The sequence below is a fragment of the Antechinus flavipes genome, chromosome 3 (assembly GCF_016432865.1).
Source record: "Antechinus flavipes isolate AdamAnt ecotype Samford, QLD, Australia chromosome 3, AdamAnt_v2, whole genome shotgun sequence".
Taxonomy (NCBI): Eukaryota; Metazoa; Chordata; class Mammalia; order Dasyuromorphia; family Dasyuridae; genus Antechinus; species Antechinus flavipes.
In genome coordinates this window covers 300,875,111-300,896,874 of record NC_067400.1, presented here as the reverse complement: position 1 = coordinate 300,896,874, position 21,764 = coordinate 300,875,111, and the positions used below count along the sequence as shown (strand labels likewise).

The following is a 21,764-nucleotide window of genomic DNA, read 5'->3' as shown; positions in this document are numbered from 1 at the left end:
GATTAGAGAAATGCAAATTAATTTACATTGTATTAATTTACAATTAATTGTATTCACAAAATGAAGTGAGAAAAACTAGAGAATAATTTTATATAATAAAAGCAAAATTGTAATGATCATCAACTGTGAAAGACTTGGCTGTTATATCAACAAAATGATCCGAGCCAATTGCAAAAGACTCATGATGAAAAAATGTTCTCCATTTCCAGAGAGAGAAAAAAGGAATTTTGAGTCAAAATTGAAGTATTATTTTCTTTCTTTTTTTTATTTTAACCTATGTCTATTATGGAAGTATGTTTTACATGATTTTACATATATTGTTGCTACCATCTCAGTGTATGGGGGTAAGGAGTGAAAGGAAGTCGGACAATTTGGAACACAAAAAAAAAATTTTAATAAATTAAAAAATTAAAGAAAAAACAACCTAGTTGGGGAGCGAATATACAAAGCAACATATATATATATATATATATATATATATATATATATATATATATATATATATATATATATATATATATATATATATATGAAATAGGAATCAAGTAAAATATACATATTCAAAGTGTTTTTTCCATATTTTAAAGGACTATATACATGTTGGCTATTAATATCATCCTTTGCTACTAGGGACTAAAAAAGGCAAGGGGAAAAGAGTAGTTAGTCAAAAAAAAAGTCCTAAAAGCCCATATGCATACAATTATCCTTGATTCCCAGACATACATAGTCAAGTTTCCTTTTTTAATGTCTTTTTTTCTTCAATGCTGCCTTGGATATTAATTTTAACAATATTTCAAGGCATACATATATTAGATAAGAAGAACTCATTCTGCGTTTTGCCTTTAGGCCCCAAACAGCCCCAGGACAACCCTGCTTGGTAGTGAAGAATAAAAACTAAGGAGAAGGAGGCAGGAGTGATCCAGGAGGGACCTGGGTGAGAACAGAATGCCAAAGTGGGAAAAATCACCTGCAAGACAAACATTGCCCCTTTCCTAATTTTGCCTGAGGCTAACTTTGATCTAGAAAACATTTCTCCCTGGGTTTATAACAAACAGCCTGTGATCTCTGGGTCAGATATGGGCCAGAGGCAAGAGCTTATTATTAATAAAGGTCTCCAGCAGTAATTTTTAATTCACTGATAGGATGAACTAGGGCTGATAAATCATGACATATAAAAACCCAACACTGTAGCTGTTGAATATATATTGCATTTTGAAGATGAAACTATGGAGAAACAGCATGTCAATCAGCCTCAGAAATCCAGATGCTGGGATTGTCTAACATTGTCATTACAACTTCTGGTGAGTTTCACAGGTGCCTATTAACAGGTCTGTTTGAAAAAAAAAAAAAGATGTAAAAACTCAGGACCTGAGACACACAGAATCATTGTGTTTTCTGAGAAGCCCTGAAATGAGGCTTTGCAATAATGCCTTTATTTCCAAAGTAGGAGAATTTCTCATGCCATAACTTGATTTCATAAAGTAGGACTGGACACCCTTTGTATTCCCAAGAATTCGCTTTCACAGAAATCATGTTATGTAGAATCCAGGGATGGTCCTTCGAATTTCATAAAGTCACATACTATGCCCTTCTTTCCCCCTCCCTCTCAAGTCTCAAGTATCCTTTATTGATCCAGTTTCCTTATTTGTAAAAGTAGCCCAGCTAACACACAATTTAAAAAAAATGTATACTGATCAATGAATATCAAACCAAAATATTTATAGGGCAAAGGACATGGATTGGAAAACTACTTAGGAAAATATGATCAAAAAAATTAGTTAACTTTTAGCAAATCTACACTGCATTCATGTATAAACCATACCTGAGGTCGTTAAAAATTATCTCACTTTGCATCTACTTTTAAAAGATACTAAGCCAAACAACTGCATCTGGCAGATTCTTTATAAAGGAATAAAAAGGGACAGATCTTATTCTGTTTTTCAGTGCTCAAGTCCTTAAAAGAATAAGTAAATATCATCCTAGAGGCAAAGGTGAGAAAAGAATATTTCAAGGATAGAGAAACACCGTGTGCAAAAACATGTTTTGGAGATGGAATCTTATGACCCAATAAATGGGCCAAGTTGGCTACAGTACAGTGCACATGAGGTAAAGTAATATGGAAATCCACATAGAAAGATAAGTTGGAGTGAGACTGTGGAGGGTTTTAAATGCCAGAAAAATTTTATATTTTATCATAGAGGCAATAAGATTTTTTTCTTTCCATGCTTCCTTCAAGGGAATAAGTGAGTACCTTCCTTTTAAAGAGTTAAGCCCCAAGGAAAATTGACATGCTGGGTTCTTTATGGGATTGTATAGTATTGTATTAAAGGTCCTGCTTATGAAAGATTACTATCCAAATAAAAGCCGACTGCTCTGGTTAAACATCCATTTCCTTTCTCACCCCTCCCTTTCTGTAGGATGGATTTATCGACTTTTTAGAGTTTATTGCTGCCGTAAATTTGGTTTTACAAGGGAAAGTGGACCAGAAATTGAAGTGGTATTTTAAGCTCTATGATGCTGATGGAAATGGATCTATTGACAGAAAGGAACTACTGAACATATTCATGGTAAGGTTGTAAATGCTGTGTATTCTGGTGCTATAGGACTTTTTATAGCATATCAGTTTTTCTCACTCAATGGAATCAATGACTTTTCAGGGTGTTCTCCCAGACAGTTTTAGTCTTGCATGAATGAATATTTTGAGATGATGGGGAAAGTGCTTGTCATGGCCACCAGGGGGTACCAGGGGACATTTGCAATCACAAATCAGCATTTAATGCTGGAGTTCATTCCAACCTTCACTAATAGAGCATAGAATTTTCATCAACATCAAATAAGTGATCTGGCTAAAATTAACTTTGGAAGGACTTCTAAGGACTGACATAAATGAAAATAGAGTAGGCATTTATCTATACAGCTGAACTAGAAGAATACCCAAGAAAGATTTCCCTACTTCAAAATATCTTCTCAAATATGCCTCATGCCTGAAATAGCTCTCTTCAGGGCTGCTGCATTGAAGACAGTTATTATAATTCAATTAAATATATATATGTATATATATATATATACATATATATATTTATATATAATGCTTTATATGTGCCATTTTACATTTAATTAAATTTTATTTTTTCAATTAATAAAAATCAATTTCTCTTTTCTTTCCCCAGTAAGAGAAAAAATAACAAATATGCAAAGTCAATCAAAATATATCAAAATTCTATTTTCTCATTCTGTATCCTGAGCCCATCATCTCTTTGTCAGGAGGGAGACAAAATTCTCCATCATTAGTCCTCTAGAATTATATCTATTGTATTGATCAGAGTTCTTAAATCTTCCAAATTTGTTTGAACTTACAATGCTGTTTTTATTGTACAAATTGTTCTCCTGGTTCTGTTCATTCTGTAACACATGAGTCTTGACAGGTTTCTCTGAAATTGTATCTTATATCATTTCTTATAACCCAACAGAATTCCATTATATTCACATATCATGATTTGTTCAGTCATTTCCCAATTGACAGTCACCCTACCCTTTTTATTTGTATATTCTTGCAAAGAAAAACCAAAGGTAAAACTTAGTTTACAGAGACAAGAGGTAAAAAAAAAATCTGAATGATTTATGAACCTGTGGTTTAATGAGTATAGGGGAAAAGGTATCAAATAAGTAATACTCTCAAGTCAAGCCCAAAATATAAATATTTAACAAAATAAATAAAAATATAATAGTACATAGATAATGTTAATGAGCTATATTCTAAGTTAATAAACCACCTGCAGGAATACTTATGTATGCTTCCATGTTACTCACCTTTCATTTCTATTTGATTTTTATACCACTAGGGTAGAGACCTTCTGGAGAGGAAAGTTCTCTACCAATATAGTCAACTCTTCCGTAATTTATAATCTTAGAGAGTTGTTTAGGACAATACTTCTTAAACTTTTTCCACTCACGACCCCAGGTATGTAAGTATATAAAAGAGATATTTTGAAGCCATATTTTTTCCAGTTCCAAGGCCAAATTTATAGCTGATAATCTTTGCTGTCATTGATTTAAATGTGATAAATATTTAAATCACTGATGTGTGTGTGTGTGTGTATATATACATGATATATATATACATACATACACATATATACATATATCCAAACATATATATACATATATGTATTTCTGTATGTGTATATAATTTATTTATAGATAAATGTAAGGAATTTTAATATCTGTAAATGTCTCTAGCCAGAAGCACTCTAGAATTTTATCACCAGGTAGGAAAACCTCAAGATGAATAGTTTGCAACTCCTAACCCTAATAAGCATATATTTATTTTTGAAATGTTATGTCTAATTAAAATATACTGCCAGCAACATTTCAGAAGATATCTGTGTGTTCAATAAATGCTCTGTAAATATGAAATACATTTCTGAGAGCCCTGATTAAAATTATTACATTTTTCCAAAGACATAAGCATAGGCTCCTAGGATCCTACCTTTGGAAAGATGTTCAAATGTCATTAGTCCAACTGCTTCATTTGATAAATGAAGAAACTAAAGCTCAGGGAGTTTAAATTACTGTTCCATGTGTTATTTAATGTGACAGGAGTGGAATTTGAATCCAGATCTTCAGCATTTGAGCAAGAGCTTTTTCTACTACGCCACACTGTCCACTGTAGAATAATTATAATGGTAATTCCAACTCTTCCTTGCTCATTAAATTTTCCTTTTCTGTGTTAAAGACCTAAACTCTACTATCTAGTGGATAGGCAATTGAGGGAGAGGAACATGTCACACACATGTCCTGCTATATCTGGTCAATAGATGGAAGAAACAAAATCTTGTATCCATTTCTCACAAAATTTGCTTTCCCTGGGACAGGTAGAGGTTTTAGGTAATGTTGATTTATTACCAGCACTCTAGGATGTTTAGCAACCTTTTTTGTGGGTATTAAGGGCTCCTCAATGGGCTATAAAGATGATCATTTGTTCTTCCTTCTTGAAGAGGATCATAGCATCATGAGATGATGCTGTGATATACAAACTAATTGAATTTAAGGAAAGGAGGGATGTGCAAGGTCATCTGCCTCACTTTCCCCTCAGGAGACATCTGGTTCCAGTGGCTAGATATAGATCAGGACAACTGGAGATGGCCCTGGATGCACTGCATTCTTTGTTAAGCAGAGGATGGTGATAATTTGAGTCCTTATTATCAGTTGTCATTTTAACACTTTTTTTTCTATGTTTTGGGGACCCTGACTATAATATTATTATGAAACTATAAGTAACACAGAAGACTTGAATATAATTCTAAATTCTTCCTTCTAGTGTCTCTCTAAGTGAATTTGAACACTTTAATTAATTTTTTCAGGTCTCAACTTCTTCATATATGAAACAAATTGGTTAGACCAGAATGTTAGAGTTAGAAGTGACCTAGTTCCTTCTAACTAATATTTTATGATATTTTTTAACTTTCTTGAAACAACAATTCGTTTTTATCCCATTTCCTTTTAAGTAGTCATAGGCCAATAAGCAGGTCTGTAGAGTGTGCTTCCTTCAAAAGACCTAAATACAAATTCTTCCTATTGAATTCTTACTTCACAAGGTTGTTGTGAAGTTTGAATAAGGCAATATACATAAAATACTTTGTAAAATTTAATGTTAACTATTATCTTTTATTATTATTATTATTCACTCTTTAAAGTCAGTTTCAAACACTATATCTTCTATGAAGTTTCCCTGGTTACTTCAAGTTAATAATGACTTCTCTAATTACTATTTTTTAAAACTCTCTAATGTATTTTTCTTGTAATGTGTGTTAACTATTAACTATATTAAAGTCTACTGGATTAGTTATTATAAATTCTAGGAAGGAAAGGGATTATGTTCTTTCTTGAAAGGCAACATGGTTTAATGGAAAAAGCTGAATTTAGAATTGGTAGACCTGGGTTTGAGTTTTGGCTTCACTAATTACTACCTGTATGAGCTCAGAGAAGTCATTTATTCTCTCTGGGAATTATTTTGCTCTCCCATAAAATGAGAAAGTTGAATTCAGTGGACTACTTCCAATACTAGATCTACCAGCTAAGTTTGGCATCTCTAAGGTAGGACTGCCACAACTTTGATCTAAGCTGTTGGGGTATCATGAGACATTTCCTTCCCAAAGCTTTAAACTTTACGGGGACCCATTCTTTGGCTTGGTCCACTTCCAGAAGTAAGGAGAGGATTTCCAGCCCCCAAAAGGGCAAGTATCTGGGCATTGCTGTACCCACAATTGGATTGCCTTCTGTATCTGGACTGATTCACCCCTAACTTTTGTTCAACAAGTGAAAAACTTTCTAGTTGTGACTTTGATCTATTCCATACCTCTTACTCACAGTAATTATTTTTTAATTAATTAAACTGCCCCATCTTTAAGAATAAGGGAAGGAAATAGGGAAAATCCCAACAGGAAGAGCTTTGATAGACCCACTTAATCAGTGATAGGTAGTTGAAAGGGGTAATGAAGAGGGGACAAAAGCAATATTTTATTGAGAATAAGATCAACAGTGATCTCAAAGTTCTTAATATCAAATCTGACATATTGGAATATCTAACAAATATATTTGGGTAGAGATAGAAAGGCTTTAGAAGTCACAGATATATAGAGGAAAACAGCTGTTTAATAGGTCTCTGGCTTCCTGATGGCCTCCCTAGACTTTGGAAAGAGAATTTTCCTTTGGCCAAAATTAGGGTCTCTTTCTCTTGGCTTAAGTTAAGATCTTATTTTGCTCCCAGCCATGGAACTCATGGATATTTCTGAAATAGTCCAATATATAGAATTTCCAATTTATAAATGGGTTTACTTGCTATGCGTGTTATTTGTTTCTATAAAGTAATGTATATGAGACAAAGCTGGCTGCCATAACTGAGATCTATTCTCTCCCTTTGAACAAGGAAGCAGCTTTTGGTTTGAATCTATCCTGAAGCTAGATCAACAGTATTGGGCAATGGAAGGTGGAAGAAGCAAATAGAGATCATTTTACTCCAGAACCCCTCTGAAAAAAGTGTCTAGCCATGTCTTTTCTCATGTGTCCCACCAAGAAGGAATCAGAATCTCCAGATTCCAGATGTATTTATTCAAGCTATCTTGAGCAATATTTTAAATAATCCCTATTTCCATTTCTAGAGGACGCTGGGTAGTGCCATAGTGCATAGACTGCCAGGCCTGAAGTCAGAAAGACTCATTTTCCTGAATTCAAATCCAGACTTAGACACTTCCTAGCCAAGGGAGCCTGGGCAAGTCAGTTAACTCTGTTTATGTCAGTCTCCATGAATAAAATAAGTAGAAGGAAATGGTCAACCACTCTAGCATTTTTGCCAAGAAATCCTCAAATGGAGTCATGAAAAGTTGGACACAGTTGAAAAGGGAATGAACAATACAATTCAGTTTCTAATACTAACCCTAATTTCAATCCTAATTCCATTTCTACCTTTCCTCTCCTGAATGTATATTTGAGTTGATTGTATTTGAACCTTTTTATTTCTTTTTACAGGAAATACAAGCCATCAATGGCCAAAACATCCTCAATGCTCAAGAGTTAGCCAACTTGGTATTTGAAAAGATTGATGTAAATAATGATGGTAAGTCAGTTGCTAGTCCTGGAATCATTTTTCTAATGGTCCATAAATAAGAGGGTTTAAGGATAGGAAATGATAAATGTATTTTTCAGTTAGATGGTGATGAAAAGGGAAGATATATTTAATTCCACATTTATCACAGAACCACAGAATTTGAAAGAGTTAGAAATTTGGAAAGCAATTATTTAGTTCATGCCATAAATGAATGAACTCTTACTATAACATTTCGATATGTAACTTCTGCTTCCAGTGAAGAAGGTCTTTCATTCCACTTTGGGTCAGCTCTAGTTTTTGAGAAATTTATCCTAACCCAAAGTCTAAGTTTACCTCTTTGAAACTTCCTTCATTACTCCTGGCTCTAACCTTTGGGCATAAACAAAATCTAGTCCATATTCCTCATGATAGCCCTTAAAACTTCTAAAGACAGCTATCACACCTCCTGAAGGTTAGATGGTACAATGGATACAAAAAGATCTATAGTTAGGAAGGAACCTCAGTTCAGATGTGACCTCAGACACTAGCTGTGTGACTCTGGGTAATTCATTTAATTCTCTCAGCGTTTTTTTTTTTTAATATTTATAAAATGAACTGGAGAAGGAACTGCTTAGTGATTTAAAGAGGTACACAAAGTAGATAGGACAAGCAGAGAAAAAGGTTCTTATGAACTAGGAGGTAATCAGAAGGAAGAAGAAATATTTCAGAGGATCAAGAAGTCAAATCTATTTTCATGTTAATATTAAAACACTATTTGCCTATTAAATATTCAACCTTTTTCCAACTACATATTTGTGTAAAACAGAATTTTCTTTATAAACTTGAATCAAAACAACATATTGTACAGATTGGATGCAGAAGCAATATGAGAATCCAACTTTTTTTTTTAATTAAACCAGACACTAAAGAAATTTGCAAAAATATGTAAAACAATCTGTTCTCACTATTTTTTGAAATTATCATTATTTTTCATTAAAACATTTATAATATAATAGGTTTACTCTTTTTAATATATTAATGAATAAATACTTTTAAATTTATCAGTTTTAATTTCTAATGCTATAAAAATAGATAAATATAACTTTATTATAAACAGAAGTTCACTCAATTGTGAAAAATGTAAGAGTAGCATGTTTGACAACCTCTGTTATAAAAATAGGTATTAGAGTGGGAAGGTATAGGATGTGTTCAGGAGAAAGAGTTCTATGGAACATAGTTTTATTATGTATTGTAGGACTGGGGGAAAGAAGATCTATATTTTCCTATCTTAACAAGGATAATATCATTTTAGAATAAGCTTGAATGTTAGTGTAATGGATAAGCATTTTAATAGCATGTTTTTAAAATTTTTAATTAACAAGTAATTAACAAATTAAATGTATCAATAAAATAACAATTAATTAATTAATTAAAATCTGTTTTATCTTCCTTCTGCCACTTTATCCATTGGAAAAGAAAACAAAAGTCAAATCCCTGTAACAAATAACAGTCAATCAAAACTAATTCCCACATAGTCCATATTCAAAAGTATATATTCTATATGTCTTATTCTGTATTTAACACATAGTAAGCAATTAATAATTTCTAGTTGACTGTCAGGAGGTGGGTGGAATGTTTCATCATGAGACTTCTGAATTCATGATGGATTACTGAGTTGCCCTGAGTCAACTTTTTATAGTTTCAGTAAGTACATATTAATCCCTAAAGGTTGGTTCTTCTAGGTACTTAGATGGCATAGTAGATAAAGTACTTAACTTGGAGTCAAGAAAACCTAAGGTTTAAATGGGACTTTATGACCCTGGGCAAGTCAGCTAATTTATTACAACCTCAGTTTTCTCCTCTATCAGATGAAGATCCCAATAGTACTTGCCCCAACAGTGTTGCTGTGTGGCTCTGTAGGCTTTGCCAACCTATATAAATGTGTACCTATTATTTTCTGTTATCTACTACTCCAATTCTTGTGCATGGTCATACAAAAGACAAACTCTTTCCTGCCTCAGGCCCCTGAGACCAAGGGCAGACTAAATTAGAAGTCTCTCTCCTCTTCCTTGGAACCCAATAAACCATCCACTCCACCTCCCATGGACCAATGACAGACCATTTGAAATTCATTTTAAATGCCTTTAGGAAATGGCTAATATTTAGAAATCTATCAGTCTCATAGAATTTCCTCTTCTCTAAGGGCCAGCTCCCTGCCCTTTGGAGACCTACGCCACTAAAAGGTCATGGTGAGATGTGGAGAGATGGCCACTACTAGTGAAATGCTAAGGGAGAGGTGAGATAATGGCAGAAGCAAGCTTTCATTTTAACTCTTCATTAGGGTTGCTACGAACAAATTGAAGTACTGAAAGTTCTGTCAGCACCCTCTTTAATTTTCATCATCCTGGCTAAAGTCTTACCTTCTCAGCTTTAGTTACAGCTTTATTAACACCCCCAGAATTCCTTGCTTAGTAAAATACAGTGGAGTTTATATACATTCTATTCAAACAATTAATAATGTTATGAGTTTGTGGCCCAGATTTTTAGAAAGTCTTAAGATGTTGTTTATTCAACTAGTGAGACTAGCTTGTCTAATAGAGCTTATAAACTTATTATATCTAGAAATATCTTTTAAAGACATTTTTCATCTTTGAAAATGAAAATATGACAAGCACTTTAGACACTATATTAGTAGTACAAGTTCAATCAAATATTTATTTTAATTTGGTGAACTATAATAAAGGTTTTTGGAAAACAGAAATACCATTTATGCTCACTTTGAGGACCTGAGAGTTTTCAGTGGAAGCTTTCAGAGTAGCTTAGTAAGGTCTTCGATTAAGTTAGAGTTAGAATAGGACATTTGAAAATAGGCTAGAGAATGTCAGAGTTAAAAGGTACCTTGGAATGTAAAATGTCAGAGCTCTGTCAGAGATGGATTGTTAAAAGTGGAAGGACATGTGGAACACTGATTATCAGGACTGAAAGCCATCTTAGAACACAAATGACAGAATATAGAGAATGAGATATAAAAACCAGAAGAAGCATTAGAAAGCCAAAAGGTAGATTTGGGGCCATATAGAATTTGAGAGATGGAAGGGACTTGAGAAATTTTCTAGTTCTGGGGTTCTTAATCTTTTGTGTATATATGTCATGGACCCTTTCACTATATGGTAAAGCCATCTCAGAATGATGTTTTTTAAATAACTGAAAAAAATACTTAATTTCAGTTAAAGGTTAATAAAAATGAAATATTTTTTTTAAATGTGCCTTTTTGTATCCTGTCCCCAAAACATAATTCCCATTGACTGAGTACTACAGAGGTTATATCCTATCTGGAGAACCTCACTTCCCCATGTGAGGATGAGTCCCCACTTCTGATTATATCTCATAGTATGTTTCAGATTCTAATTTATAGTTTCCTCTAAAACCTTTGTAACCTTTAAGGTTTCATCTCAAGTTTCAGTTTTACTTCTCTGGTTTAAGTTTCTTAACTCGGTGGATATTAAACTCTTATCCAATTCTCACAATATCTTTGTAGTTTTCAAACTGGAATCTATTTTTCAGTTAATTCTGCTAGTGAAATTAGGCTAATATGTCCTTAGATCCCTAAGGATTTTACTTACAAAATTCCTGTTCCCAAAAGCCATAGAGAGGAAGAGGAAGGCTGAAAATAGAATGATCTACCATTTATCATCCATAAGACTATTTGATTTCATTCAGAAAAAGGCCAAAGTAATCATTAAATGAAGGGTAGTAAGTCATAATTCTTAAATGTTCATATCTAGTGTGAATATTTACCATGAAGAAACAAAGTAAATGCCATTGACCTATATGGAATGAAATCAGATGAACTGGTTGCACTTTGAAATTAGAATGATCAATGGTTCCCTAGTAAAGCCAAAAACAACAGACCTAGAGGAAAATTGACAGTGTTGGATTTTCTCCTGGGTGTGTAGGGGATGGGGAAGGAAGAGCTGAATGTCAATCAAGAATTATGACATCATTTCAGAAAGTTGGGCCTGGAATTAGGAATACCTTAAATTTAAATTCGGCCTCAAGTACTTAAAGTTGTGTAACTCTGAGCATGTCACTTCATCTCTGCCTTAGTTTTCTCATCTCTAAAATAGGGATAATAATAACAATCACCTCCCAGAGTTGTTGTGAAAATAAAATGAGATGCTATTTATAAAGCATTTTGAAAACCTTAAAGTGGATGGGGGCTTTTTTGTGGGGTTTTTGTGTTTGCTTGTTTTTTGTTTTTTGTTTTTTTGCCAGCTCTAAGGGTAGAAGTTCATAGGATTTAAACTCAGAATAGAATTTAGAGATTATCCAATGCAACCTGCTCATTTTACAGATGAGGAAATTATGACCCAGCTGGGGTAAAATGACTTGCCTAAAGTCACATAGGTAGTAATTGGAAAAAAAAATCTATGTTACAGTCTCATATTCTTTCCACTTCATAATGCTCCCTTCCAGGCTCTGTCTCTTCAGTTCTGGAGAATTCATGCTAAACATAATGCAAATGAGTCATCCAATGCAATAGTCAGAGGAAATAGTTTATGAAGAATTGAAAGAAGCATTATAGAAAAGGTCACTGCATTATACCAGTGAGCAGAGATTTCATGGTTGCTGGGCAGAAAGAAAATAATCAAGAAATCTTCATTGGCAAATGTAGAAGAAGATAGAAAGGAGTGAGATTGTTTAATGTCTTTAGGGGAGCTGATGGTAAATGCTGAGACCTTAATATACTTATCTCTGATTTCTGAATTTTCAATCTATAGTGACTATAGATTTGAGAGCAAAATTTATGTTTACCATCTAATCTAAATTTTTCCTTCTAAGAAAATCAGAAGCACTTTCAAATTTACATTTTTACCACTTTTGATTTAAAACAGATTTTTAAAAGATTTTATTAATATGTTTTGTTTTTATAGCATCATTTCCCATTTTGTGCTTCCTTCCCTCTTCTCTTCTCTGACAACTATTCCTTATAACATCGATTTAAAAAAAAAAAAGAGAAAAGAAAAAAAGGAGAAAAATTAATCAAAGCTGAAAAACATTAAAAAAAACTGTTGTATATGCAATATTCCATAGGAAATCTGACTTCTGAAAAAAATAAAGGAAGATATCTTGTCATATATTGTTTTGTTTTTAAATAAGTACTTGCCAACTTCTTGGACACTTTTCATTTCAATAAGAATTTACTAATTTTAAAAAAGTGAATAATAGTATGTGTCTTAAGAACAGTAATGCTTGTGACTGTGGAGAACTCCAGACTTGTCCTAGGCCAGATTGATTAGAAGCTGACAGAAACAAAAATAATTTGTGAGATATCATTGCTACCAGATAAGATCACTGAACACTGAGGTTAGAAATATGAATTATGAGAGTCTCCAAAAATAGTCAGAGTTCAGAGACAAAAACAGATGCAGCCATTCAAAAAGGAGTTGTTTTTGTAACTAAAGTCACTCTGCCTGAATAGGAAAGTACATGACAATTATGAAATATTCTTTCCTTGAGCTATCTTAGTAGACATAGATTCAGGAGAAGAAGATTCATTAGGAAAGAAATTGGGGATTAAGGGAAATAAGGTAAAGATATTAATAAAAAGTAACATTTGTTTGAACACTCAAAAAAAATCAAGAATAATATAAGAAAAAAATAATTCTCCAAGGAAATCAGAATAAAAAAGTTATGAGATATGGCCGAAAATAAGGCAAGCTGGAAGGAAATCTAAAAAGATTTAAGACTAGTAAAGTCAACCAGATTTCAAACAGAGAGAGGGAGACCCAGAGAAATAGAATAAACGAGTTAATTGTGAAATTCTATAGCTGCTTTTCACCTAAAGAATCAGCAAACTATATTCCCTATGAACAAATTCAGAACTAGTGTCTGGGGTGATTTGAGGAGGAAGAAATGATAAGTACTTCTTCAGTAGGAAATGAACAAAATACTTGTCTAGATGATATTTGGCTGTATATCTAGAGTCTGATATTCCAGGACATGTATGTATGGCTTTAAATCACAACTTGTATGTTACAAAAAACTGAATAGGAAAAAACCCAAGATTGCACTTTTTTTAATGATGGTAGAGTTAGAAGACATTCAAATATTTCTCTTAAAACTCAATGTCCCTACTAGCATTGATTAGAGTTGATATCAAGATAGGTAGTAGGGCACATATTAGCAAGACACCTGCTTCATTTCCACTCAGAGTATTTAATTAATAAAACAGACTTTGGGGATTGACCTTATGAAGATCTGGATTAAACTGCCCCTGGCATTTACTGGCTAACTAATCCTCTCAAGTAACATCTCTCAGCTCTAGTTTTCTCATCTATAAAACAAGAATAATAATATTTCTGGTACTTACTTCACAAGATTATTGTGAGGTTCAAGTAAGATAATTATGTAAAATATTTTGCAAAGCTTAAAAAGATATACAAATATCATGTTATAGGAATTATTACCATTATCCTCTTTATCCAGTCCCATCTAAAAGAAAAAATATTGAAATATTAAAAAACAATCTTCTTTGATTTTGATAACAAGAAAGAATTTTACATAATAGAATGTACAAATCAACAAACATTTACTAAGAGTCTCCTGTGTTCTGGAAACTTTACTGGGTGCTAGGGGGAGGGCTGTACCACAGTACAGTGGATACAGTCAGCCTAGAGTAAGGAAGACTCATCAATGTGAGTTCAAAAAGTCACTTAATCCTGATTGCCTCAGTTTCCCCATCTGTAAAATGAGCTAGGAAAGGAAATGGTAAATCACTCCAATCTGTTTGTCAAGAAAACCTCAATGGGATCTCAAGGAGTCAGCCATGACTGAAATGAATGAACAATAACAAGGGGAAATACAAGGCTAGATAAGAAGTTTCCTACCTTTATAGAACTTGTAGGCTAGTGGAGAGAAGGTAAGACAATTAGAGGTAACTTTTATGTACAATAATACATGTTAAGTACTGTTGAGAGGTACAAAGCAAGAAACTAACCAAGGTGGGAATAGTTATTACTAGGGAAGAATGAAGAAAGATTTCAAATAGGAGGCAACATTTGAGTTGGGCTTTAAAGATTAGGTGGGAATTCAGCAGGCAGCAAAGAACATTTCAAAGACAAGAAGGCAGGAAGATACTACATGCATATTAGAGCATCCAGTTTAAATATAAGAAGTTATCTAAGTTGGCCTTCAAATGTAAAGGACACAAACACAAACTAAAAATTCAGGTTGAACGAGGAAGAAAAACGTAGCTCTCAGTTCTGCTTGACTTTTTCTTAATTTGAGATCATCTAGCTATTACCTAAATTGATCAAGCAAGCAAGCAAAAAAAAAAAGTTTACTTCTAAAACTAATCAGAGGAGTTTATATCTGATCCAATAATAAAGGACAAAAGTTTGTTTAATACGGGAATGACTTGGTCAAATCCTTACTTAAATGTGATAATAGTTCTAAGATATTTAGCACAGTGCTTGGAAGTTGGTGCTTAATAAATATTTCCTCCCTCTTTTTCTTCTTCCCTACCTCCCTTTCTCCTTTTGATGCGGTTTGAATCCCTTCATTCCTGGTCAGGGAACCAAAAATGATGCAGTTTGGATGCTCTCAATTTCTTGTGGTCAAGAGGCTAGTGGCAATAAGAGATTTATTAAAATATCCCTTTAATTGGCCACAGGTTTAAAGGTTTAAAGAATTCACTTATTCCCAAATTATTAATTGCAAAATGAAAATTTGTTGTTAGATAAAAATCAGTTTGCTAAGGGACTGACTTCCATAGTGGCAAAGATCTATTGGGAAATGGAATTTTACACTGTGAGAATCAGTGGACAGGGTCCTAGCCATCTGCAAAGAGCTTAGTTGAGGGAAGCTGTTATCTTCCCTGATCTTGGTATCTTGGGTATCTTGGTGGGGGGGCTGAGATAGTCTTAGCTGATCAGATCAGGATTCCTCAATTGAATAAGAATTTAGAATTTCTATGGGAGTTGATTTACCCCTGAATAGTATTGCTTCTCTTATCCTGGGAGGAAGGGCTCTGTCTCTAGACTTCTGGTAGTTCCTGATCTCTGAGATCAGAAAAGAGGACACAATCTCTAAGAATGATAATCTTAAAGGGAACACAACTTAACAGTTTTCCTCCCTCTTTACTTTCATTTCTTCTTTCTTTTCTCCTTCCCAACTTTTTTACCTCATTTGTTCCCTTCCCTTCCTCACTTCCTGCTTGCCTGCCTGATAGCTGTGTGGAGATTGGATTAGAATGGTGAGAGATACAGGTAGAGGATTGTCAGATAAGAGGTGAGGAGAAACAGATTTCCCCTACAAAAGGAACAGATTTTCATCTCAGGTAAACATATTCTGGTGAAAAATCAAGAAGATTTGGGGCAGAATTGGGGTCCTCCTGGTACAACCCACTAAGATCTGAAGAAAGACCCCAGGCTGGAATTAACCCATGTGTAACACCTCTGGGCTGGCTCCACAGAAATGCCAAGTGGGAACCCTTTGGGCTAACTGATTATGGCTGGAGCCTTAGCAGAAACCACAGAGACTCTCACCTCCCAGACTCTTTGTGGAGTCTAGGTTTGCGTTCAGGAACACAAAAGGAACCTCGGCTGATTGGGAACACCAGGCCCAATTGTGCTAAGGGACAAGGCCCCAGGTGAGAAGGAACCAGCACCCTGTGAGTGCAGGGGCAATGGGGCAGGGATGCTGCTGGCTGCTGACACTTGCAAGAGGGTTGATTTGAGGTTCTTGGTCAGAGGGTAGAGCTGGAAGGAAGCTTAAGGCACCATTCCCCCACCCCATGATAAAAGGTACTTACACCAGTAACTCTTATTTTTTAAAAAAGTGAACCAATAAAGAAGAAAGAATATCACCATAGAAACTTACTGAGAGAACAGGGAAGAAGTTTTGGGTTCCTCTTCAGAGGACACTAAAATAAAATAAAAGTTTCTACCCAAAGAGTAACGTGAAATATCTCCCTGTCCAGAGAGAATTTATAGAAAAACTCACAAAATAATTTAAAATCAAATGAGAGACATTGAGGAAAATTTTTTTAAAAAATGAAAACAACCATCCAAGAAAAAAAATTATGGAAAAAAAGTTAACCAACCAGAACAGGAGATATAGAGTCTCAAAGATGAAAATGTATCTTTGAAAATTTGAATCAGGCAAGGGGAAGTCAATGAAGCTGTGAGAGACCAAGAAATTACAAAACAGATTGTAAAGAATGAGAAAATAGAACAGAATTTGAAACATAAAAAAATGATAAATCTGGAGAACAGATCAAGAAGGGAAAATATAAGAATAATTGGACTGCCTGAAAGTTGTGACCAAAAAAAGAACCTTCACAAAATAATGCAGGAAATAATACAAGAAAATTGTTTTGGAGTGTTAGAATATGAGGGGAAGTAAAAATAGAAAAAAATCCATCAATTACAACCTCAACATAATCCTGTGTAGAAAATACACGGGAATATTATTGCCAAATTTAAAAAACCCCAGATCAAAGAGAAATTTTTTTTTTTACATAATAGGAACTTTATTAGCTGTTGCAAAATTAGTCTTGACTCCTTGAAGTAACTATTGCTATCACAATTGGGCTCCAAAGACAATGATTAAAGATCTAATTTTCTTTAATTCTTTCGTCCCTCTACTGATTTATTTGCATGTTCTTTCTTTCTCTTTCTCCCTCCCTTCTTCCTCCTTTTCTACATCCCTTCTTTCCTTACTCCCTTCCCCCCTCCCTCTCTCTCACACACTCTCTCTCTCACTCTCTCAAAGAGAAAATTTTTCAAGAAACAAGAAAAAAGCAATCCAAATATGCTGGAGTTACAATTAGAATTCTACAGGACTTAGCAGCTACAATAAAAGATGCAGGTCCTGAAATCATATCTGCTCACGACTAAAAGAACCAGGCCTGTGGCCAAAAATATCATATCCAGCAAAATTATCCATAATATTGAATGAGAAAAAATGGACATTCAACAAACTTGCAGATTTTCAGAACTTACCATCAACCAAATCTGAACGTAATAGAAAATTTAACATATCAAAGATCAATTTCAAGGAAGTCAACATGGACAAATGATTTATGGTCTGTGTTTTACTTGGAAAATGTACACTATATGTTTAAGATTCACATCAAACAATAGGGTAAAAAGACTGGCAGAGTTAAGATAAAAATAGTTATTATATTATATAAATGAGATGCAAAGGAAGAATAGACACAGAAGCATTAGAGGGGGGAAGAGGGCTTGTAGTTCTGAAAACCTACTCACATCAGGAGTGGGTTTAATTGGCAACATAGCATATATACCATGAAGGATATAGCACCCTCCAAAATCTACAAAGAAATTAGAGGAGGGATGGGTAGACAGGGAAGCAAAAGGTGGAGGAAGAAGACAAGGGAGGGATTCATGGGTAGGAAGAAGTTAAGTAATAGCAAGGCAAGGTATGGAGTAGAATTAAAACAAAGTCAGTAGAGATCTGAGAAGATATCTCCCAACCTATCTCTAGGTAGAAGTGGAAAGTGTTATATGTTACATACATACATACATACATAATCCTTTGTAGACTTTGTCACAGAATCAATCAATTATGCTGATTTCTTCTTTAAAAAAACAAACAAAACCCAACCACTATTTGTTATATGGAGATGGGGAGGGGGAGAGATACATGGAATACCACGATGATGTAAATAACAGAAAACATCAATAAAAATTATTTTTAAAAAAGTCATTGGTAATTTTGGGAAATTGTTGCAGTTGAATGATAAGGTTGGAAGCCATATTGTAGAGACTTAAGAGAGTGAGAGGAGAAAAGTGGAGGCATCTCTTGTAGACCATCTTCTCAAGGAGTTTAGCCAAAGATTGCCACTTGGTGAACTTGAACAAGCTACTTAACCTCAGCCTCAAATTGCTCATTTATTAATAGAACAGAATAGAATTTACCTCACTGGAGTATTAGGAAGATCAAATGAGATAACATGTAAAATAATTTCAAAACTGAAAGAACTATATAATTATTATTTTAGTATGTTTTATTTTCCCTTGCAAAATCTTTTGAAAGCAGAAACCAAGTCTTACACATCTTTTTTTTTTAAATCCAGAACCTTGCACAGTGCCATGCATATAATAGAGCCTCAATAAATTTTCACAGAATGAATGAATGAATTGGTCTGACAGCTCCACAGATTCAGAAGCCTTCATTATTTTACTGTCTCCCTCTCGCTTTCCCCTAAATGGATATTTAAAGAGGTAAAAAAAAATCCATTGCAACTTCATTTTTCAAACAGAATGTGCTATTCACGACCAGCCTTGCAGATATTGGCAGAACAACTGGGCCCCTGAGAAGTGTCATTTCCTCTATGGTTGGTCAAGGGCACTGCTCTTCCTCATTAAAATTCCTACCATTGGAGTTACTATGGGTTGGACTACAAAGACCCTGCCTGCATCCTTGAGGGGATGATATTAAGGAGGAAGTCAGTTTTCTAGTGGGGAAGAAAGCCTGCCAGCCACAGGACCTGAGTATTAGAGAGTTTGCATTAGATCCCTAGATCAGTAAGGGCAGTCCTAAAGTAAGGAAGTATGGAAATGGAAATGAAAAAGGAGAATATTATAGACCAATAAGTCTTTCATAACTATTTAGCTAACTTTCCAGTTCTGCTTAGGACTGTTCTTGTTACCATATTTTAAAAAGGGAGTTCACTAAATCATTCTTACCAACAGGATTTATTAGGAAATTAGCATTGTAAATAGATAGACTACTACATTTGTATTTAAAACAGCCTTGGTTCAAATCATGCCTCTGACTAGCTCCATGATATATTAATTACTCCTCTAAGTTTATTCATCTATCAAATAATGAATCTCATTACAATCTTACTTGGCCCTTGTTAAGTAATCTTGTTAAATAATATACATAAAGTATTACCTTAATGTCAACAATTATTGACTTCCTCCAACCTTGATGATCAAGAGTTAATCATATCTTCATCTAGAACTGGTCACCTCTTCAAATATTCACACTTTTTCTAGGACTTTAAAGTTTATAAAGTACATTTATATTCCTAGCACTAGTAGGCATTTATGCTTTTGACTTGACTTTTTTTTATAACAACCCTGTGAAGTCAGGAAGACATTATAATCCACATTTGGTATTTAACGAAAAGGAGATCTAGAGAGTTTAAGTCTAAGTTTAAGTTTAAAATCTGCCCAAAGTCACATAGCTAATAAGTATTAGATCTGGGATTAGATGATCCGCAAGGTTACTTTCAGCTTTAAATTTGTGATCCTATGATTTGAGCCTAAATGACTTCAAATCCAACATTGTAGCTCTTAAAATAATAGAATTAGAACTATATGGGACTTTATAGATCATTCAACCCAATCTTCTCATTTTATAGATGAGAAAGCTGAGAGATTAAATAATTTCCCCACAGTCTTCCAGATATAATAGTTAATATTATTTAAAAAATTAAGATTGTCAAAGTGCTTCAAAACACATTATTTCAATTTTACAGATGAGAAAACTGAGGCTGAGAGTAATTAGAACTTAATCTTGATCATCAGAGGCATACATGGACTATGGTCCTCAGGGGAAAGATCAGTGGTGGTAATTCTTGCCCAGGATGGTTCTGAACATTATGCATGTCTAATTAATGTCAGAAGCAGGTTGAGGTCTTCTTGACTCTAAGTCCAACACTTATTCTATTCTACCTGTCAGCAAATATCAGAGAGTATGGCAGGCAGATTCTGTAAGAAACATAGTTTAAGAATATAAATTGCCCTGTCCTGAGTCAGATTTCTAAATGACTTGAAGCAGGCTGAATTAATCAGTGAAACAATCATCACTATCCCTACCTGCAACATTTCTCAAGTATATCTGTAAATCAGTCTTTGAGCAAGAAGGGAAATGCTTTACATCCAGAACAGCATAGCACCTTAATGAGTTCATTACTAATTAGGAAGAGCCTTAGTAAGCATTTAATAAATACGTATTGGTTGAGTTGTTGATTGATTGAGAAGAACTTAACAGTCAATTGGAGAATCAGAGATATATAGATAAAGATACAGTCATTAACAGCAATATGTTAAAAATATTCAAAGTAGTAATTGTAATAAAATTGGATTCTTCACTGCAATAAAATAAATGATATGACGATAAGTGTCCATTGAATAGAGAATGGCTGAACAAACTGTTACAAAAAATGTAATGAAATATTGTCAAACCAGAAAAGATCTGGGAAACTAAGAGTGAGAACAATAATAGATGATTCATTATTTTCTCTAATTGCTCATATATTTTTATATTCTAGGAGAATTAACTTTAGAGGAATTCATTGGTGGCTTAGAAAAAGATCCAAAACTTTTGGAGATGATTACCAAGAGTTTTGACCTCTCCCATGTACTGAAAATAATTCAGAATGGGATGAAGCAAGACACCTGAGATACCTTGCTTTAGACCATGGCCAAGGACAAGGACCTTCAAGACAAGAGGAAACAAGCTATGGAGCCTTTATTCTGTCCAAATATCTTTCCCTACATTCAGTGAATATGATAGCTGCTATAGCAAGGAAAAATCCTTCTCTGTGTATAATATTGTTGGGTGCAGATGTAACATTCTTGAATCATGCTAATAAATAAAACTGCAATATTCAATCCTGAGAAACTTTCCATAAAGTTATGAACAGGTACCTGTGGATGTTCTGTTTAAGTATTGGTTGTGCTGTCCTGCAGATTAGAATGTGGCAATAAAGTTGATTGATACATTTCTGGATTCCATCACTTAAGGATAGAATCCTAATTTGCATTAACATGCAGGCACTAACTAATCACATTTTAAAGTAGAATTGAGTTATTTGGTTAAAAAGTTTGTTCACTTTTTGTTTCAGAAAAATAACTACTCAGTAAACAGGTTTTTTAAAGTTCCTAGTTTTTTAATGAAACCATATGTTACAGATGACTAGTTCCTTTTCTGGCCTTTTCTCTCCATTCTTCATTTTTTATTCTGAATGGAATCATGAATTAATGATTATTTTTTCTAAAGGAACATCCCTACAACATGAGAAGTTGTACATTATGATTCTTAAAAAGCTAGATGTTTGTTAGACAATCTCAGTTCTTTTATCAACAAGCTCTATGACTATGCAATCACTTAAATTCTGAGCCTCAGTTTCACCAAT

At 33.9% G+C, this 21,764-nt stretch overlaps 1 protein-coding gene across 1 annotated transcript in view; it reads left to right on the top strand.

The window, feature by feature from the left end:
* The window catches only part of GUCA1C (guanylate cyclase activator 1C), a 61,286-nt gene extending 39,976 nt beyond the window's left edge, over nt 1-21,310 (top strand). Inside the window, exons 2-4 of the mRNA XM_051991201.1 lie at nt 2,418-2,567; nt 7,528-7,615; nt 20,898-21,310. Of these exons, the coding sequence (XP_051847161.1) occupies nt 2,418-2,567; nt 7,528-7,615; nt 20,898-21,028 (369 nt within the window). The 3' untranslated portion in view covers nt 21,029-21,310. The remainder of the gene's footprint in view (nt 1-2,417; nt 2,568-7,527; nt 7,616-20,897) is intronic.
* The last annotated feature ends 454 nt before the right edge of the window (nt 21,311-21,764 follow it).